The following is an 18448-nucleotide window of genomic DNA, read 5'->3' on the forward strand; positions in this document are numbered from 1 at the left end:
GTTTTAAATTACATTGGTTTGTTTGTTTTGAACTGTTAGGCCTTTTGATGTTCTTTGATCATAAGAGTTGGCAATGTTTGTGTGCTGTCATTTCACTCCAAATTTCTGCTTTATCATGGTTTGTAATTCCTCATACTTAGAAATTTCTTCTGCTGCTCAGTAAAGGAGAAGTCTGTTTTCCTCACGTGTAAGGACTTCACATAAAAATCCCTTTTGGGACTCTGGTAGATGCAATAGGCTGAAAAAGAAGACTGAGGGGTGACAGCTTTTTATAGGATCACGGGACCAGCAACTGGAGGAGAGGTAAGAGGTAAATCTGCTGGGCTCAGCGACACTTCTTGACATAGAATTAGAGGACATGTGCCATGTTGAGTGATAAGAAATGTAGAGATGGTTCAGCTTCTGAAGTCTAAACTTATTGATCTGTTTTGGTTTCTCTTCTATCACAGATGTCCTTTGTGACCATGGCAACCCATGCCACACTGTTCACACCACTTGTGGCAACTGGAAGAGGTGGGAGAGGTGGAGAGTGGCTCCCTGTAGAAGCTAACCAGCTCTGTTCACAGTTTCCAGGAATTTCCTGTATGGGATTTGTGCCTGCTGGCTTTTGCAGGCTGTTTGTGGGAGGCAGTGTTGGATACCTGACAAGTTCCCGCCCTCTGCTCCCCCTCACTGAGTGGGAAGTTGCACCTTTGTGTCCCTCAGGTGTACTACAAGCCTAACCCAAATAAGGGCAGCACTGACAGCCTGTAAAATTACTGAAATGCTGTAAAATTATTGAAGACAGTTACTGCATGACTGACAGCTGTTTGGAGTGGGTGATTATGTTTTCAGATGTCTTTAGCAGTGACTTTTGAGCAGTTTTGCATGTGGATTTGGTACTGATGCTTTTCTCCCACTGCCTTTGGCTTTAGGACAGCAGTGCTGTGTTCCTGATCTGGAGCATACAACCAAAAGATTTTCCTGCTGCTGCTGCTTTGTCAGTGCATTTGAGCAAAAATAACTAAACTAGCATTAACATATCCCAGCAAAACACACCAGTGTCAAGAGCCCACAGTTAATTTTGTCCTAACCTAAGAGTTAGTGTGGTTTTTGTGTCTGTTCCCTTTTGTTCCTTGGTGGAAGGTTCTGGTTAAAGCCATAGGTTTTTGCCAGTTGTTTTTTTCTGACAGAGCTTTCCTTCTGCAGGCAAACCACGGCTGTGTGTTCTGTTTGTTTTTCTGGAGCAGCCCCCATGTCCATGGAGAGAGTTCTGCTTTTTCCATGGCCCTGTGCTGTCACTGTCCCAGCCCCTGCCTGGCTGTCAGCTTTTCTGTCCACAGCAGCACACAGGAATTTTTATCCCTCGTGTCTGTGCTTATGTTGGTGTCTCACAGCAAAAGCACAGAGCAGGAATGACATCAGCCTTGTCAGCACTTTCCCCTCATCCCGTGAAGGACAGAACTGGAAAATGCTGAGAGCCAGCTCCTACTGTGGTATGTGGGAAATTGCTTGAGTAGTGATTTCAGTCACTGCATGTTGGCTTTGCTTTTCATAAAGGTTGGTTTCTGATATTATCACTTCTGTTTTAATTACTGCATGGCCTTCAGGAAAATTCTTATCTTCTTTTTTCCCATTTTCCTCATATGGGCTGTATGTGCAGAACCCTTTGGGCCAGGCCTCCGCTGGTATAAATTCCAGTTGTAAGTATAATTGAGCAACATGTCGAAATAAAAATCAATTCTAAAAATAACTCTGCCTCAGAGAAACAATGAATTTAGGAAAAATGAGAACAAAAGCATCTTCTGGACTAAACTTTTAAGCAGAGAAGCATGTTCAATTGGTAAACAATAGAATACCTCATTGAAAAAATCCTTTCAGTTGGAGACTTAGATCCCTCCTTTCAGTTTAAGTAATTGAAGTCAAGACCCTTTCAAGTTGAAAAGAGATTTTGAAATATTTGAAGCCACAGACAAAGTTTATTTTTAAAACATATTTAAAAATTGCACAGTTATAAATACAATTAATAAATACAATTTAATATGTGGAAAAGAACCCAAGGAAGGCATGCTTCCATTACAGTACAAAAATACTACATTAAGTGTGGTGCTTTGCAAATAGTCATCTATGACCTTAATAAATTTAACACATCCAGTATGCACATCATTCTTTTTTGAGGAAATCGATTATTTTAAACAGCAGTGCAGGGAAACACCAAATTAAAGCATCAGTAAACTATAGTCTGTGTTTAATATTATACACAGCTGATAATGCACTAAGCATACAGAGGCAGAGTTACCTGTGGTAAGAAACTGACCTTGTACCCAGTATGTTCTTACATTCAGATTCTGAATCTGGGTCAGTGTGAGCCTTTGTAAGGGAATGTAAACATTCAGGTGTGGGGCTGAGCTCCCACCTGGGCAGTGCTGCCCAGCCCTGCCCTGCACTTCCTCATGGACACCAGGGAGCTCTGCAAGGCTGTGCAGCAGCAGCAGGGCTCTTCAGATGGCCCAGGTGAAAGTATCTGCCAACCCTGGAATCACTTCTTTCTTCTATGTTGGCTTAAAAATAAAGCCAAAAGAACTGATGCAAGATTGCAAAGGTTTTCAAACAGTTTACAGCATATAGAAGAAGCCACACAGAATGCCTCTCAAAATGATATAGTTTTATTTTACTCTAGATATGTTATACTCTGATATATAAAATATATTTATAAATTTTTTTATTTTTCTGAATTTACAATAGCTTACTGATATTAAAAAGGCTATTTAAATTAAAGGTTCAGCCAATGTCGATGGCATTCTGTAAATGTAGAATGGGAAAAGAGATCAAAGCACATCAAGTCTCGACCATGCAAGCTTGCTCAATGGGCTGTCACATATTGCAAGCATTTGTAAAGTTACAGCACATTTTAGGAAAATTTAGATTCCTTCTGTCTCTTTACCTTGCCTAATACCTGTTACTTCGTGGGCTGAGGCTCTGAAACTTCCCATGGATTCTCTGACATGCCTGTTTTTCATTTTTCCTACCTTTATGCAAAGTGTCAGTGATCTCTTCATGCATGGCACTCCTGTTCTCTGATTTATTTCACCAGTCCAAAAATCAGTAGAACCATAATGAAGGAATCTGATTCTAGCCTAGGTAATGTTTGAATAGTAGATAATACTGTATTGCATATCCACCATTTTTTTTCACAACGTGCAGTGCATTTTGTCTTACCGTTTTTGTGAATACTTGGTATATTATTAACATTTATTACATAGATTCACTGTACAGACTGCTAAGCTGACAACACTGGTGACCAGAAACCACATTTTTTCAACTGTGCAGGTAATTCATGCGAAAATAACTAATATGTGTTGTTTTGCAGATGCAAGTTTGGGCAAAAGAGATCTACAACCAATTTATGCTCTGCTCCATTTCTCACTGGCTCCAGCAGACAATGATTTAGGCCTCAGGCTCTGGCTGTACCAGTGAGGACAGCTGTTGTTATTTCTGCCATGGAGTGCTCTGTGGATATTCCTAGGATACCTGGCTGTTCTGTGGTTGAGGTGAAAATGTGAAAATCCAAACAAGCCAGCTTCACTGTGAAAGCTGTGCAGATTTAGCTTTTTAATTCTTGAGAGGGTCCTGCTCTCAGGACTAAAAAGCAGGACTAAAACATGTCTGCAAAAGCTGTTATACAGATGTCTGTTATTAATTAAACACTTGGAGCAAACATGAAACCCACAACACAAAGTGAATTCTAAGGATGGGATTTTAAAAGGGCTCTGTGTTTGGTCTAGCCTGTTCTAGGTAATGTGAGCAACTCAGATTTGAGTCTGGCAGATGCAAAGGACTTGTAAAATGTTCACAGATGATATGGATCAATAGTTTAGGAATACCCTATGTGTGAGCCTTCTGCATGCATTCTCTAAACACATGCTCAGGTAGCATTGCTGCATGCTGGGGGTTAATATTGCATAGTGGTTACTGGTTAATGCAGTTGCATGCAATATTGTCACATGAGCTTTTGTGTCATTTGAACCTCCCCCTCGATATTTTTACAAGTGCTGTGATTTATCAGATCGTAAGAAAACACCACTAGACACAGGTATGTTTATGTGTGTGCCTAAAAGTCAGGTTGGTTCTTCAAGCTGACAGAAAGCAGCCTGTGGCCACAAGGCTCCTGTGGTCATCCCAGTTCAAAGAGGTCAGGCAGCCACGAGCCTTTTGCCTTCATGGCAAAGCCTCACTCCCTGCACAGTCCCTGGGGTTGCAGTGCCTGCTCAGCACCTGCAGTGCTACCAGAGCCAGCCCTCTCCTGCAACAGCTGCATGTGAACTGATCATGCAAAGTGCTCAGCACTCCTGTGCAGACTCCAGGCTTACAGGTTCAGCAGCTTGATGGATCAGGCTTCTAGGTCATAACTATTCCTAAAGCTTTGCAGAGGACAAGGACAGTCCCAAGCTGGGGTTAGGAAAACTGCTTTTTTTTTAAATTGCATGAAATATAAAGTAAAAAAAAAAGTTCAAAAACTTGGAATCAGTTGCCTGGCAGTGATCAATCACCTCTGGAAAAAGAGAGGAGTAACAAGAAAGGGAAACAGGAGTGGGACATGGTGATGCACCATTGCAGCACTCTAATTGAGCCTCACCTCAGGGATGCTCCACAGCATCCTGAAATGCCTGAGTCTCTCCTCTGCTGAAATCAGAAATTTCTGTGTGAAGCTGCTTCCCTAGACCTGAGCAACCTTGTGGTTGTGTCACCTCCCTGCCCAGGGGAGGGTGACCTGGCCCCTGCAGTGGGAGGCAGTGACTCCCCCCTGCTCCCAGGTAGTGCCAGGAATGCTGTTCCCCATCTTCCTTCCTTCCTTGCGCACCTGGGCAGGCCAGGGATGGCAGGAGGCTTTGGCTTGGTCGATCTCCCAGGGAGTGCTGAGAACAGGACCCAGATTTGCTGTCTCTCACTCTCAGGCTCAATCTGCTACTGTTCAGCACCCGCCTTATTTATCTTTATCCCACCTCATGCTTGGTTAGAAGCACAAGTAGATGAATTTGCTATTCAGGTTGTTAATGTGCTGCAGCCTCCTCACATGTTTCCTCTTGCTGTTTCAGGCAAATATACAGACTTGTCCTGAATATTTAAGGAAAGCCAAGAGGAGGTCAGCTCAAAGCTGTCTCTAATCCTGTCTGCTGCACTGGCAGTGCTTGGCAGAGGGGGCTAAAGGAGGATGATAAAGCCCAGGATCCTAAGGAATGCCCAGAAGTCTCAAGAGTTGCTGAGCCTGACCTGTTAGAGTGAGGTGAGCTCAGTCTCCAGCTAATCCCCCACACTGACCAGTCCAGAGCTGTGTGATCTGTGGGAGATATGCCCCTGTCCCCTGTCAGTGGCACATGGCTGACTGGCCATGGGCTGGCTACAGCAGAGAGAGCAGCTGGGATCATCTCCAAGGCTGTGCAGCTCTCTGGACAGGCTTTGGAGCCATGTCCTGTGCAGCAGAGCTGGGATGGGCTGGGGGCTCAGCCTGCCTGGGAGGGCAGAGCCCAGCCCTGGTGAGCTGTCTCAAGGTTACACACACAGCTCCTGCCAGTCCCATGGGTGTGGACATGTGTCAGCAGATAAATGCAGTTTTGAGCAGTGCATCCCAGGATAAAGCAAGAGTTACCTACTTAGTCTGTTGTTTTTGGAGAGGCTTGGGCTTGCATAACATTTTCCTAATGATTTCTGTGTTACTCATCCACAGGCTGGAGGAGATGTTTAGTGAACTGCCATGAGAATCAAATACCCTTTGTCATTCTGACTCTGAGAAATACTTTGTGGTTGTTGTTGTTAATTTCAAAGATACAAAAATAAAGTCCCTGAACAGCTAATTCCTCTGCATAAGCACTGGTTATCCTACACCCCAGCACAAAGGATATCCTAGAAGAACTTGTGTGATGGCAGGGCATCAAGCAAAACCTAAGCACATATGCCTTTGCTTTACAGCCTCTTCTCAAAGCTGCCTCCCTTCTCTCTTATCACTTCCCAGATTCAATTGCACTGCACCTTCTGCTCTGCCTTATCAATAAAGAGCTGTCATCACACATCGCTGTCAAAGCAAAAGAGCAAACTGTTGTCAGCAGATATGCACACAGCAGCCCACTTAGCCAAAGTGACGTTCCCAGCACTCCCATCCTTAGAGAAAGCTGCAGGAATCAGCCATGAAACACCTGATAGGTAAACAGGAATATATGTGTAAACAAGGAATTAATACAGCACTCTTAAAAATTTTTGGTAGCTGTTTTGTCATCTCTACTCAGTGGGAGAGAGTGTGGGGTAAGCCTTTTATTTTTCTAATGACAATTATTTTTATTTAACAACCTATAGATGGTGAATAGATGCAGTGATTACACTTTCTTAACGTGGAATTTTCCTTTAAGTGGTGGCTCAAAATAACAGACAGCTGCAAGAAACTTTAGGTTTGTACTGGTGAAACTGTCCAACTCCCACAGAGCATCTTTCTATGTGGTCTGTGCAGTTGGATTTCTTTTTTTATCCCTCTGAGCTGGATTTTTCTTCAAATGTTGTTTATAGGAAATGTGCTGTTTGTCCCACTTTAACACATTCCAGTAGCTACTCTGCAAATTGAATTCCTGACCAAAGATCAACACATCCAATAACACTTTTTATCTTTTGCTATTCAGGAAAAATATTTAAAATATCAGCAACTGAAAATCACCTCCTAAAAATTTCTCTGCCTTCTTTGATTGACACATTCACCCTGAGCTAAATGTGTTTGATTGCAGCTGAATCAATCCATTCATCAGGGATTGGTACTGCCCCAACCCTGCTCCCCATTCATCCAGCCAGGGAAAATGAAGATAGTGTGTTTGTGCACACATTTGTGAGCAGCTACACATACTGGTGTTATCTAAGGATTTTCTCTGGTATCATGGAGGTCATGGAGACTTTTGCTGCTGTTTGCCATAACAGCAGGATCAAGCCTTGGTCTCAATCCTACAAGCATTGTACAGACCAATTTCTTTAGGGAAAGTTTTCCCTTGAGCATGGTCTGCAGGCAGTAACTCCTACAAATATTTTTCTTCATTTGCAACAAAGATCTGTAGTTTGTTAATGTTCTGAAATGACATCATTTACATACAACATGTATGTGCATGCACATGCATGTATATGTGCAGTACCTGATGGATGCATATAATAATCTTTCTAGCTGTTAATGCAGTTTATACTGTATTTGCATTTTTAAACATAAAAATATTGAAAACCCTCTCATTACATTTCAGGAAATTATATTTGGTCCTCTCTGCCAACAAGGCCATCTGTACATTCTGGTTTTGGTGACTAAAAGAAAAGCATAGCACTATTTTACAAAAAGGAAGATTAAAGTGCATTAAGTACACAGAAAGGTGCAGACCCTGCCATGAGCCCCTTCAGACTGTCCCAGATCAGGGACAGCTGGTTGGAACAGCAACAATTCCAGTGCAAATTTCCTCTTCTGCTGGCAACACTTGGCTTCCCCAAATGTACCTGGCCTCACCCCATAGCCCTGCATGGACTGTATTCCTCCTGACATTGCCCATGGCTTATGAGCCTGCAGAACTGGGCCCAAATTAATCCAGGTACCTTTGGAAGCAAAACATTGATTGCCAGCTAATAAATACATTCAAAACAAAACACATCCCTTTTACATGGATCTATTTTCAGAGGTGTGTTAAAAATGGACCTTGGGAAGATTTTTCATCAAAGAAACCAAAGGATAGGGAATCCCCACTGTGGGGCAAAGTGGTGTCAGCATAGTGCAATGAGCTACTAAGCAGGTTCCTTGGATGCACTGCTTGCCATTCTAAGGTGCAATAACCATTATCTAGGTTTCTTCTTAAGATACTTGTCTTTTTACAGCTGTATGTATATAGAGAGATATAGCTTGCATGGGATGGAGATTCTTCAGAAATTGCTATTTCATCTAGTTCAGGGCTTTATCTGATTAGCCACAGCTCATTTCAACCCTTGACTTTGAATTTATTTACACTATTTTTGTGCTTTTGAACTTTCCCTTTATGAATAATGTCTGAAGGAATTCCCCTACTGATCTACAGTCGTGATCTTTTGGAAAACATGGTCATTTGGGGATGAGTAATAAAAAAGTTCTCTGTTTCCTAATACAATTTAATCAATTTGTGAACCCTTTTTATTACGGCTCTAGATTAAAAGCTCTTAAGAGAATGTCTAGATCACCCACATTGGCAGCTTGAAATAGTTCTGGCTGGTCCATCATAGACAGAGCAATCCGAAGTGCTGTCCAAATATTGCCTGATAGAGCAGGGTGGGGAACGTTCTGCTGATTCCTGCTTTTCCTTTGCAAACTGAGAGCAGTGAGGAAGTTGCTGACAGCCTCTCTGTTGGGAAGAAGAAAAAGAAAAAAGAAACAAGAATTATAATTTGCTTAACAACTACAGGCAAACTTTCTAAAGTTCCATGCCAGGCTTAAATACACTATTTTACAATTTAAAATAATACAATGTGTTCTTCTTGCTTGATTTTCATCAGGAGGGTGTGGCTTGGGGTAACACAAAACTCAGTCTACCCAAACATTTGGGGGTACTGTCTGCATTGCAGAAAAGCTGCCCTTCATCTTCCCTGTCTCAACCTGACAGCTGGGACCCTGGAATATCACCTCGAATATCACCTTCATTCCTGAAGGATGTTTTTGATGGCATGAACTACTAGAAGCAGTTTAACTCAAGTTTCCCTTTAACATTTTCTTTTACAGAGGCTCTTAAGAGCAGGACTACTTTAAGTGCAAGAATAATCCCACTGATTATAAGAGTGCTTGCACTTAGAGCTACAAAACTGCTTTTTAGTGCCCTGTAAAAAGTTATGACAACATTTTACAATAGCTGAGATTATGTACCTATATTCTGATTATTTTATTCTTAGATGCCTCCAGCTTGAAAATAAATTTTCCCTTGGCAGTTGTGATGCCTGACTTTTTGTTCACACATGTTTTATGCTCACCTGTATGCCCCTAGGTTGATGCAGCTTATCCCCAGGTTGTACCTGGACCTAATGAAGCCAGGCTGGATTTCCAGAGCCCTTGTGTAGGCCTCCACAGCTTCTTCACTGCGGTCCCCGTTTGCCAAGGTTGCCCCAAGGCGGTTCCACAAGGTATAGTCCTGGGGAGAAAAATGACTTTTCCACTGCAGGTGTCAAAAACCAGACATAATGTCTCAGTTTTTGCTTGCAAAGGAAAGAGGACTGCATAAAATAGTAGTATTGTATCTTAATTGACAAGGAGTGTGAGGCTCTGACTCGTGATCAAAGGCAATTTAATGTGTTTAATGCCATTAATCAGCACACAGGTAGGAATTGGACAGGCATAAATCTGCTCCTAAACAGAAGAATTATGATATTCATTACATCTTGTAATTAACATTTCTATTTTGGGTCTTAACATTTTAATGGCAGAAGTGGCATGTCATTAATAATAGCCTGATCCAGACAGGAAAGAGGAAATGGCCTGTAAAGCTAAATTTAAAAAAATGTAAAAGTTTAAAATGTACCTCTGGTCGAACAGTTAAAGCAGCACTAAATGCATCTATTGCTCTGTTAAATTCTCCATTCAGGTGAAAAAGAACCCCAAGTCCTGTCTGCAGGTCAGGGTCTATCATATCACCATTCTGGTGAGCAGCCTCCAGGTACAAATCCTTTACTTCTTCAAGTAATGAGCTAGACAAGGGAGAAAAATAACTTAAAGATCCATCATAGAGTTATTTACAAACATTTCAATGTTGATTGCATAGCCTGAAATTAAAATCTTTCTAATGGATTTTTCAGAAGAATTATATTCCTGAAATTTGTGAATGAGCTTCTTAATCATGGCAAAGGTTTACTTCAGGGTTCTGTTGTAAACTCATGTCTGAAATAAAAAAAGTTCATCTATGAAATGAGGTCAAAGTACAGCCATGAGCCCAAGTGGAATGACATGAAGGTTTACTAAAACTATTCAAATTAGATGAGTTTCTCAGACATAAAACAGTTCTTTACTGGCAAAGATAGTAGTATTTTTAAGGGGAATAGAAAGAGACCAGCCAAGACTCTTGAAGAAAGATGCCAAAATGTAGGAACTTCTGTGCCCACTGTAGCTTCTTAAAACCTTTGCACTGACAGCACCAGATGTCAGCAGGATGAAGCCAAAGTAGAATAACACACTCAGCAATTAAGCAGAACCTGCATATTTTATTTTTACTCATATGAAATTATCTTGTCAACCCCGGACTTGTAAGTGATGAGGGTAAAACATAAGGCCTGTCTTCAAAATGACAAGCAGTGAGATAGCCTGAGTGGTTTGGTTCTCTAAATCATGTTTATGCCTTTAATGACTTTATTACGCATCTCACAGTCCAGAGGTACTTGTTTACTGTCCTCATGAAATCATGATGAAGGGCTGCCAAATCATAGGGTTTTTTTTGTTATTTAAGATGGCCAAGATAAATCAAATGGCTGTGTTGTCTCTTGGTTAGAACCACAAAAGCTTTTAAACAAGAAGGTGCCACCCCCCCCGTACTCTCAGAGAACTCATGTTGCACTGCAAAATGGCTCATTCCTGGATTCTGCTGGGCTGGGATATGGGAAAACAGCAGGAACAGTGCACAGGAGGAAAAACACACACACATGGAGCTGGATAAAGGCTTAGTATGGATGTGGAAGCAGCTGAAGGATAAGGGTGCAGGATGTGGGAATAGAAAGGCAGGAGACAGGGATGGAGGAAAGGGATGGGAGTTGAGGAGAATCATCCTTTTTAAGCTGTTGTTTGGGGTGGGGGTTTTTTTTGGTTTGTTGTTTTTGGTTTTTTTTTTGTTTGTTTGTTTTGTTTTGTTTGTTTTTTGTTTTTTTTTTAACTTCCAGGGATGGCATAAAAGATAAAGCCTTCAGTCATTAAATCAAATGTTCTCTGTCAGCTTCCCTCTCCTGCTATTAGAGACAAGTTCTTCCATTATAGAGAACAGTCTGGACTTGTACAGAACAAGGGGACACAGCAGGCACCACCAGTTCTAGGGCTATCATTGGTATTTCCACTGTGAGGATTTCCACTTCATTTACCTTTCATCTGCTGTCTTAGACATCCTCCTTGTAAGAGCTGGGGACCCTTTTTTGCTTCTCACTATGTACTTGTATTTTGGATTTTGCTTTATCCAGTTTCTCAGGGCTTGATAGGCTTCCTGTTGATGGCCAGTGTTGGTGTAACTCACAGCCAGGGCCATCAGAGCTTTCAGGTTGTTTGGCTGCAGTTCCAAGCACCTAGGCAGAAAATAAAAAATATATTGAGATATTTCTGCTGCCAAGCACAATGCTTGAATTGTTCCAAAGTAATCCATGTGAAGAAAATCACAATCATCACTCTTGCTCTTTTGAAAACTGAGGATGAGCAGTTTCTGGGTTTTTTTTTTTTGCTCCTAAATCAGGCAACCCCTTGGATTTCTATCCAGGTAAGCTAATAAGGGACATATAAACAAGTTTGAGTATCCTTAGGAGAAATAACTTCATGGTTATCAGTGCTGATGCAATTGAATATTGCTTCAAATGGAAACAAAAACCCATTACAGAAATATAATAATAATAATAATGCTGATATTTTGGAGCTCACATTTTATGTACAAGAATTCTGTGATCTTCACATCTCCATCAGCCTAAAACTGTTGGCAGTTTAGCATTCAGCAGCTGAAGGGAGCTCACTCCAATTAAGAAAACCTCTTCATTAGAGGACAGACTACAGAAAATATGCCAAGTGGCTGGAATGTAAAAAAGGCACTTCATTTGCATCATGCCTAACTCGTATTATTAGGCAATGTAACTTTTCTTTTGTGCATGTACCTGAATTACTCCATGAAATATTTCACTTATTTAATAAAACAGAACTATTAATCACTAGTCATCCCTCTGAAGTCACTGGGAGTTTCTATATCTGTCAATGCTCTACTCTGCTGAAGAAATGCTTCTCATTCCAAGGCAGGAATGACATTAAACATCCCCGGGTCTCCATTACCCAGCACTCATCAGACCCCAGGTTTAGGACAGATCTCCCTCTACCTTTGGAGGGCCACGATGGCTGCCTGCTCATTTTCATTTTCTGCCTGTGTTATACCCAGGAACTGCCACGCCTGCAAAAATAATAATAACAATTTAGTTTGTTACATATATCCAACAGCAAACAGAGTTACAACCAATATCACTGTTAAACACAGGGGTGAGGAAAAGCAGCGGATATGTCCAGCACTATGGGCATTCTGTCAGTGTATAATCACATGCTGATTTCTTAAATTTGAGTTACTGTACATTTTAAATTTTGCTACAATTTTATGGAAAATAGAGAAGAATAATTATTTAGTTGTATATTATGTACAGGAGGTTATTATATATATGTTATATGTATATTATATATTAGAGGTTTCTAGGGAGCTTGGGATTCTCTGATTTTTTGAAGTACTCTGTTTAATTTAATGTAGGAGGAGATTCAAAGAGCCCTAGATACAGCATAAATATTTTTAACATTTCACAAAAAACAGACTTTAAATATAAACGAGTCGAAAACAGCAACATTGAAGAAATTTATATAACTTGAAATTTTTCAACTCTTGTTAAATCAAAAATATTCATCTTTTGATAGCAGTGTTTACAAGACAGTCTGAAAATATCAGGATGTGAAGGGAAGGTTTGAAATACTTCAAACAACAATATTTCAAAACCAGGTTCTCATCCTGTGAAGAACTCATTGTTATCTATTTAAAGGCACACACTAATTCATCACCCTTGGAATCCAATGTTTCAGTCAGTCATGCCTGGCACAGGTTTGAGCCCAGAAATCATTCCCTCACTCCATGCTGCAGGGAGCTCCCTTTGCCAGGAGAAGGCAGAGCAGTGAATACCTCAGCATCGTTGGGCTCCTGGAGAATCGCAGCCTCCAGGTACAAGATTGTAACAGGCAGGTCACCTTCTTTCATTTTTTTCAGTCCTTCCTCAAAAGCACCAGGCCAGTCTTTGAAGGGATTGTCAGTGTGGAAATAATAACCCTGGAGCAGAGAGATAATGGACCTGTGGTGAATGACAAGTTGCAGGGAATGACAAGTCTAAAAAACGCAGTGACTCACTCTTTTCCAAATGGTGTAAACAACCTTTGCTCTGTGGAAATGGCACCAGCTCTCGCCGTGGGATTTCAATGACAAAAAGTGTAAAAAGTCACATCACCGGGCATTTATGTTTCTGCTCTTTATTTTTAATTTAGCTCTGAAGTTGTACCTTACTGGTGCTAATGCTGGGCTCTCCATCACAGGTAATGTCAACAACTCAGAGTGCCCAAGAGCAGAGCTGAACCTCTGAGCCCAGAACATCCAAAGTGGTGGTAAAGAACACACCAAGCAGCTGAATCCCTGCAGTGCTCATAACCTCACAGCTGCTCAGCTAAAATCCTGAAATCCTCAATTAACCTTCCAGAGACACAACAGTGCTGCAAGCACCTGAGTTTGTTTTAGCATTCCTTGAAGTTTTGCCTTTTTCTCTTGTCACTGCAGTGTAAAGGGTGTGTGGCAATCTCAGCTGCATCATAGAAATCAAATTAAGTATGGAGAAGAAGGAATGAAGAAAGGAGAAGAAATCTCCATAGTCTCTATCCTCAGCAGTGTTTGAATGTGCCAGCCCAGGTATTTTTATTTGGTGCTTTTCCTTAAGTGCCTGATTTCAAAAGTGCCCATAAATCCAGCAGTTGCTTTGTGATCCCTTCAGCTGAATTTAGGCTGTGTGCAAGCCTAAACATATTCTCACTGTGGCAAGGTCTTCCAAATCTGCCCCTCCCACAGGCAGTTAAAGAGGATGAGCTCTTTGGGGTACAATTATCTTCCATGTCCAAAGAGTTTCCTTGGGTCCCCTGGAAGAGCTGAGGCTCATCTCAAAGCTGTACTGAAACAAAAAACCTGGTCTTACCTTCTCGATGGTTGAGATGGTGACTTGCCCTGGTGCTTCCTGGTTCTCTGAAATCCAGTTTCTGCGAGCCATTTCTTCCCACTCTGCTTGCATTTTATCCCAAAACTCTGTGTCAGACTAGAAGAAAAGGAGCAAAAGAGAAAATGAACAACAAAACTTTAAAATAAAGGTTTTTGGTTTTTTTAAACAACTTTTGAATTTCTTTCTACCAGTGGTCTGAGTGTCAGTTTTGCTGAGCAGTATTAGTTCTATTAATAATCACATGGACTGAAATGCTACAGCTCCTGTTTGGAGCTCCATATAATTAAATCTCATCTCTTATATTGGAATGCATTTTGCTTACAGAACCCTCTTTATCTCAGAGGCAGTGTGCCCTGTTTGAAGCAGGATTTGCAGCAGCTTACACTGCATCTTATTGATGCTAACAGCAAATTGTTACATAAAATTTGAAGGCAATGAATGCTGGAAGTGCCTGGACAAAGAAAAGAAAGGAAAAAAAAAAAGAAAAATCAACTAAGTGCATATGCAAAGGAATAACAATAGATGAAACAGTTTGAAAGAGAGCAAGCATTGCTTACTTTGGTATATTCAGCATAATTTTCAGCTCTGAGAAAGAGAAATGCCACGCTTAGACAGAGGGTGTTTGTGCAAGGGATGTAATACAAATTGGGCTTTTTGACATAGTGGAGAAATCTTAATACTGCATTGTATACTCTGCTGTGAGAGGAATCTACAAGAGATTATAGAATCATACAGTAAGATTAATATTCAGCTCAAAGATGAGGGAAAAATGCTCATACAAGGGAAGGAGAAATTATGAAAAACAGATGAGATTTAGGACAAGGAATGAGATTAGCAACGACCAGAAGGAGGGAACAACTGTGGCTACTAGGAAATGATGCCAAGAAACAGAAATAGAATTATGGAAGGGGAGAAGCCAAATTAAGGTGCTACTTTTTCAGCCTCCACACACTAGTCATGGGACTCTGAGAAGGAGATCCATAGCAGAATATTTGCAGAGCACTACCAGCCTTTCCAAAATTCTCCAGTTCCTACAAGGACATGGCCAGTGTTTCAGTGAGCTGACCTCACTGGGGGCATAGTTTCTCAGCTTATTTATGTCAAAGACAACAGCACAAGTAAATCTATTGAGATTTAGACAGAACCATTTGAGAGCAAGGTGCTAATCAAAATTAATTGAAGGTTTTATGAACTGGTCCAGATAGTTTTGTGTGAGTCTTTGCTATAAGGCTGACAGCTTTGGTGCAGCTTCACAGCAGGCATGATTGGAAAAATAGAGCTTAAAATGTGATTGCATGGCTTGCTGCAACCCTGCTTAGGTGCTGGGGAAAAGGAAAGCAAACTGTCCTCCATTCAGGAAGAAATTCAGGATTGTCTGAATCATGCAATTATTGGATCTGTGAAGGTATCTGCTATGTTCCTCTGTGGAAAAGGAAATAAATTGGGAATCATTCACTCTTGGAGAGGAGATTTCACTCCAGGTAACAGCAGTGAACTGCCCCTGACCACTCTGTTACACCACTTCAGAATTTGCTCTCATTCCAGACTTGAAGAAAATACTTTCATATCAAGAGTTGTGAGATTGCACTGAAATGTCCATTTAGGGTTTGAAAAGGCTGGGAGCATGAATCAAATCACTCCCTCTTTAACTCTTAGCAGCCATGACCAGAGGCAATTGAACCCCCAAAAAGATCCTGTTCAACAGATGCCTCCATCAACCTGAGATTTGTGCTTCTCATTCAGCACAAATCTGCCCAGCACTGAAATAAAAATTATGTGATCATGTTTTAACCAGCAGTAAATTTGAGATTCAGCATGAGGTAGAAATGGGGAAATTTCCCTTTCCTTCAGATCAAAATTAATATGACTACTGAAAACGAATTAGTAATGGCCTTATTTAGTAAGATTAATTTATATAAATAATTATATAAATTGTTAATAGATAATATATAATAGATAATAATATATATTATATTATTATCTAATATATAAATATATAATTATTTATATATATGTATAATTTTATATATTTTTAAATTAGAATTTTTGCTTGCATTTTTCTGACAAAAATTCTTTATGAATCAATGGTGTGGAAATATCAAATCATATTTCTGCAGATAGTAAGCAAGTGGATTTAGGTCTTAAATTCAGATTCTGCTGTTTAATTATATATTTATATATTTATATATTTATAATTCTCACAGAAGTTCACTCTGTGTAAAAACCCAGTGAATGAATGTGCACTCAAGTCGCCTCTTTCAATGTCCATTTACAGAGCCAAAGGAGGGGGAAATGCAATGAGACCAGCTTTGCTATAATCTCTCTCAGCTCATCCTGCACTCCTTGGACACAGGACCCAGCGTGACTTTGCAGGGATAAGGGGAAGTTTGGGCCAGGCTGCAGAATTCTGAGGATGTTCAGCACAAGGGGTTTCTGAAACAGCCACAGCAAAGCTGCCCTGAGCACCTGGACCAGGCTCTGACCCAGGGCTGGTACCAATGTCAACAGCAGAGCAGTTCAGTGTCCTTGAGGAAGAGAATTGTAAATATTACACACATTTAAATACTGGAAATATCACAGTCTTTGCTGGAGGCCTGAGTCTGTTTCAGCTGCCTTCAGTAGCAATTTTTTCACTGACTTCAGTGGCAGGAGGGTTAAATTATTATTGAGCCTTTCTGAAAACCTGGCTTTGGATCAAGGCTCCTAGGTCTAATTTTAGCTCCATTTGCTACACCACCAGTGCCAATTAACCTCATTTCAATGTTTTTGCCACCTTAAGGCTAGCAAAGTACTTTGGATAAACCAAGAGTTTTCAGCCCAGTTGAACACATTTAACACATTCTCAGATCATCTGCAGCAGTTAAGAGGAATGACAACCAGGAAAAATGTTCATACCATCTGACTTCTTCCAAGCAGAAAATTCTGCATTTTGTCAAAGAGGCTATTTTTACTCTTAGTATTTAAAAATATGCTGAAGCAGTTAAACAAATGGGCAGCAAAATATTCCCAGGCTTTTTATTTCCTATGATCCAATGAAAGGGGGCAGGGGAAGTATTTATAAATTTACCTATTATCATAACTTCTAGGATTCTTCCTGTCCTGTATAGCCAAAAATTAATTTGAAACATTCCTCACTGACCAATGCTTAAGCAAGGTTCTGTCACTGTTCTCTGAATCACTGCATTACCATACTCTTTGATGTGAAAAACAGTAAATTAAACTTGTGCGCTTAAATAGGTAAAATTTCTTTAGCTGATATCTTCTTGAAACAAAATCTGAGAATTTTACTGAGGTTTAGAGATAAAAAATGTTTATCAAGGCAAAGATTCCCACTGTGTTTTGAAAGAGTATCAAATGAAATGCATCTGAATGACTCAAGTTCCTGGTTCCTAATTTAACATATGGTTTGGCCAGTTTTAGGCCCATCCAAAGAAATGTCTAAATAGTGAGACAGGGATACTGTAGGTACAGAAAGGATCCAACCAGTACTCATGGGAACCACAAAGCTGATGGTCCTGGAATGTGTTTTCCTAGGCTAGAACAAATGAATCCCATCTTTTTCCTCCTATTGTCACATAATTTAGCTGTAATGTGCTCTGATGCTTCTGAGCAGTACATTATACAGCAGATGGTTCATGTGACATTGTGTTGTAAATAAAATGATGCTGGGAAGGACAGCTCAAAATTCCTTATGCATGAGCTCACAAAACAGTGTGGCATCTGCAGTTTAATCAGAGAAATGTGGAAGAAGAAAATAGCAAAACAGCTTTTTTTTCCATCTCTGAGGCTTTTCATTTGGAAGGTTTTGAACCTTCTTGCTTTTATTTTTATTTATTCTAACTCGTCACCAGTAAGATGGTAGTTAATAATACAATTGTTTTAATGGAATAGAGGTACAGGATGGATCTCAATCCCCATTCTGCCATTTTTTAAAAATTCAAAAGTACAAATTTTTGGTGAAACAGAGCTATTATCAGAAAGATTGTGTTAAAACATACTTCTTATGGCACTTTGAAAATATTGAGACAAAAAATCATGAGGCAAAAATCAAATCTAATTTCCAGAATAACAGAAAAGGTAGCAAGGTCTGCAAGCACCCAAACACTGCAAGGGAATCTGCACCCTTTCTAGTAAAAAAGCTATTTTACTCACCACTTATTCTTAAAAGATTCCCCAATGGCATAGACATCTTTAAACCTTCTTAAGAAAGAATTACCTCACAAATCTTCATTAATCTCAAAGTTTGACATCTTAAAACCATTCCCCAAGCGCTGAGGTGAATACTGGGTGGAGGATAAAGTTTGGTGTCTTCATTTACTGAATTGTTAATTAATTCCTTTCGAACTAGGCCACCAAGAACCTCAGATTTACTTCCTTTTCTTGATCAGTTTTCTGGCTAATCTTTCCACTTGGCGCTTTCCTAATCAAAGAATATTACACAGAAACATCCAAAGCCTAAAAAATGAATTTTTGACCTGTATCTATTCTCTGC

At 40.3% G+C, this 18448-nt stretch overlaps 1 protein-coding gene across 1 annotated transcript in view; it reads right to left on the reverse strand.

Moving 5' to 3' along the window:
• Window positions 1-8092: 8092 nt before the first annotated feature.
• Window positions 8093-18448, reverse strand: part of PEX5L (peroxisomal biogenesis factor 5 like) — a 95982-nt gene continuing 85626 nt past the window's right edge. Inside the window, exons 8-14 of the mRNA XM_030954291.1 lie at window positions 13936-14052; window positions 12885-13028; window positions 12049-12119; window positions 11062-11259; window positions 9522-9687; window positions 8977-9134; window positions 8093-8357 (exon numbers count right to left, since the gene is read on the reverse strand). Of these exons, the coding sequence (XP_030810151.1) occupies window positions 8153-8357; window positions 8977-9134; window positions 9522-9687; window positions 11062-11259; window positions 12049-12119; window positions 12885-13028; window positions 13936-14052 (1059 nt within the window). The 3' untranslated portion in view covers window positions 8093-8152. The remainder of the gene's footprint in view (window positions 8358-8976; window positions 9135-9521; window positions 9688-11061; window positions 11260-12048; window positions 12120-12884; window positions 13029-13935; window positions 14053-18448) is intronic.

Source organism: Camarhynchus parvulus, chromosome 9 (assembly GCF_901933205.1).
Source record: "Camarhynchus parvulus chromosome 9, STF_HiC, whole genome shotgun sequence".
NCBI classification, from domain to species: domain Eukaryota; kingdom Metazoa; phylum Chordata; class Aves; order Passeriformes; family Thraupidae; genus Camarhynchus; species Camarhynchus parvulus.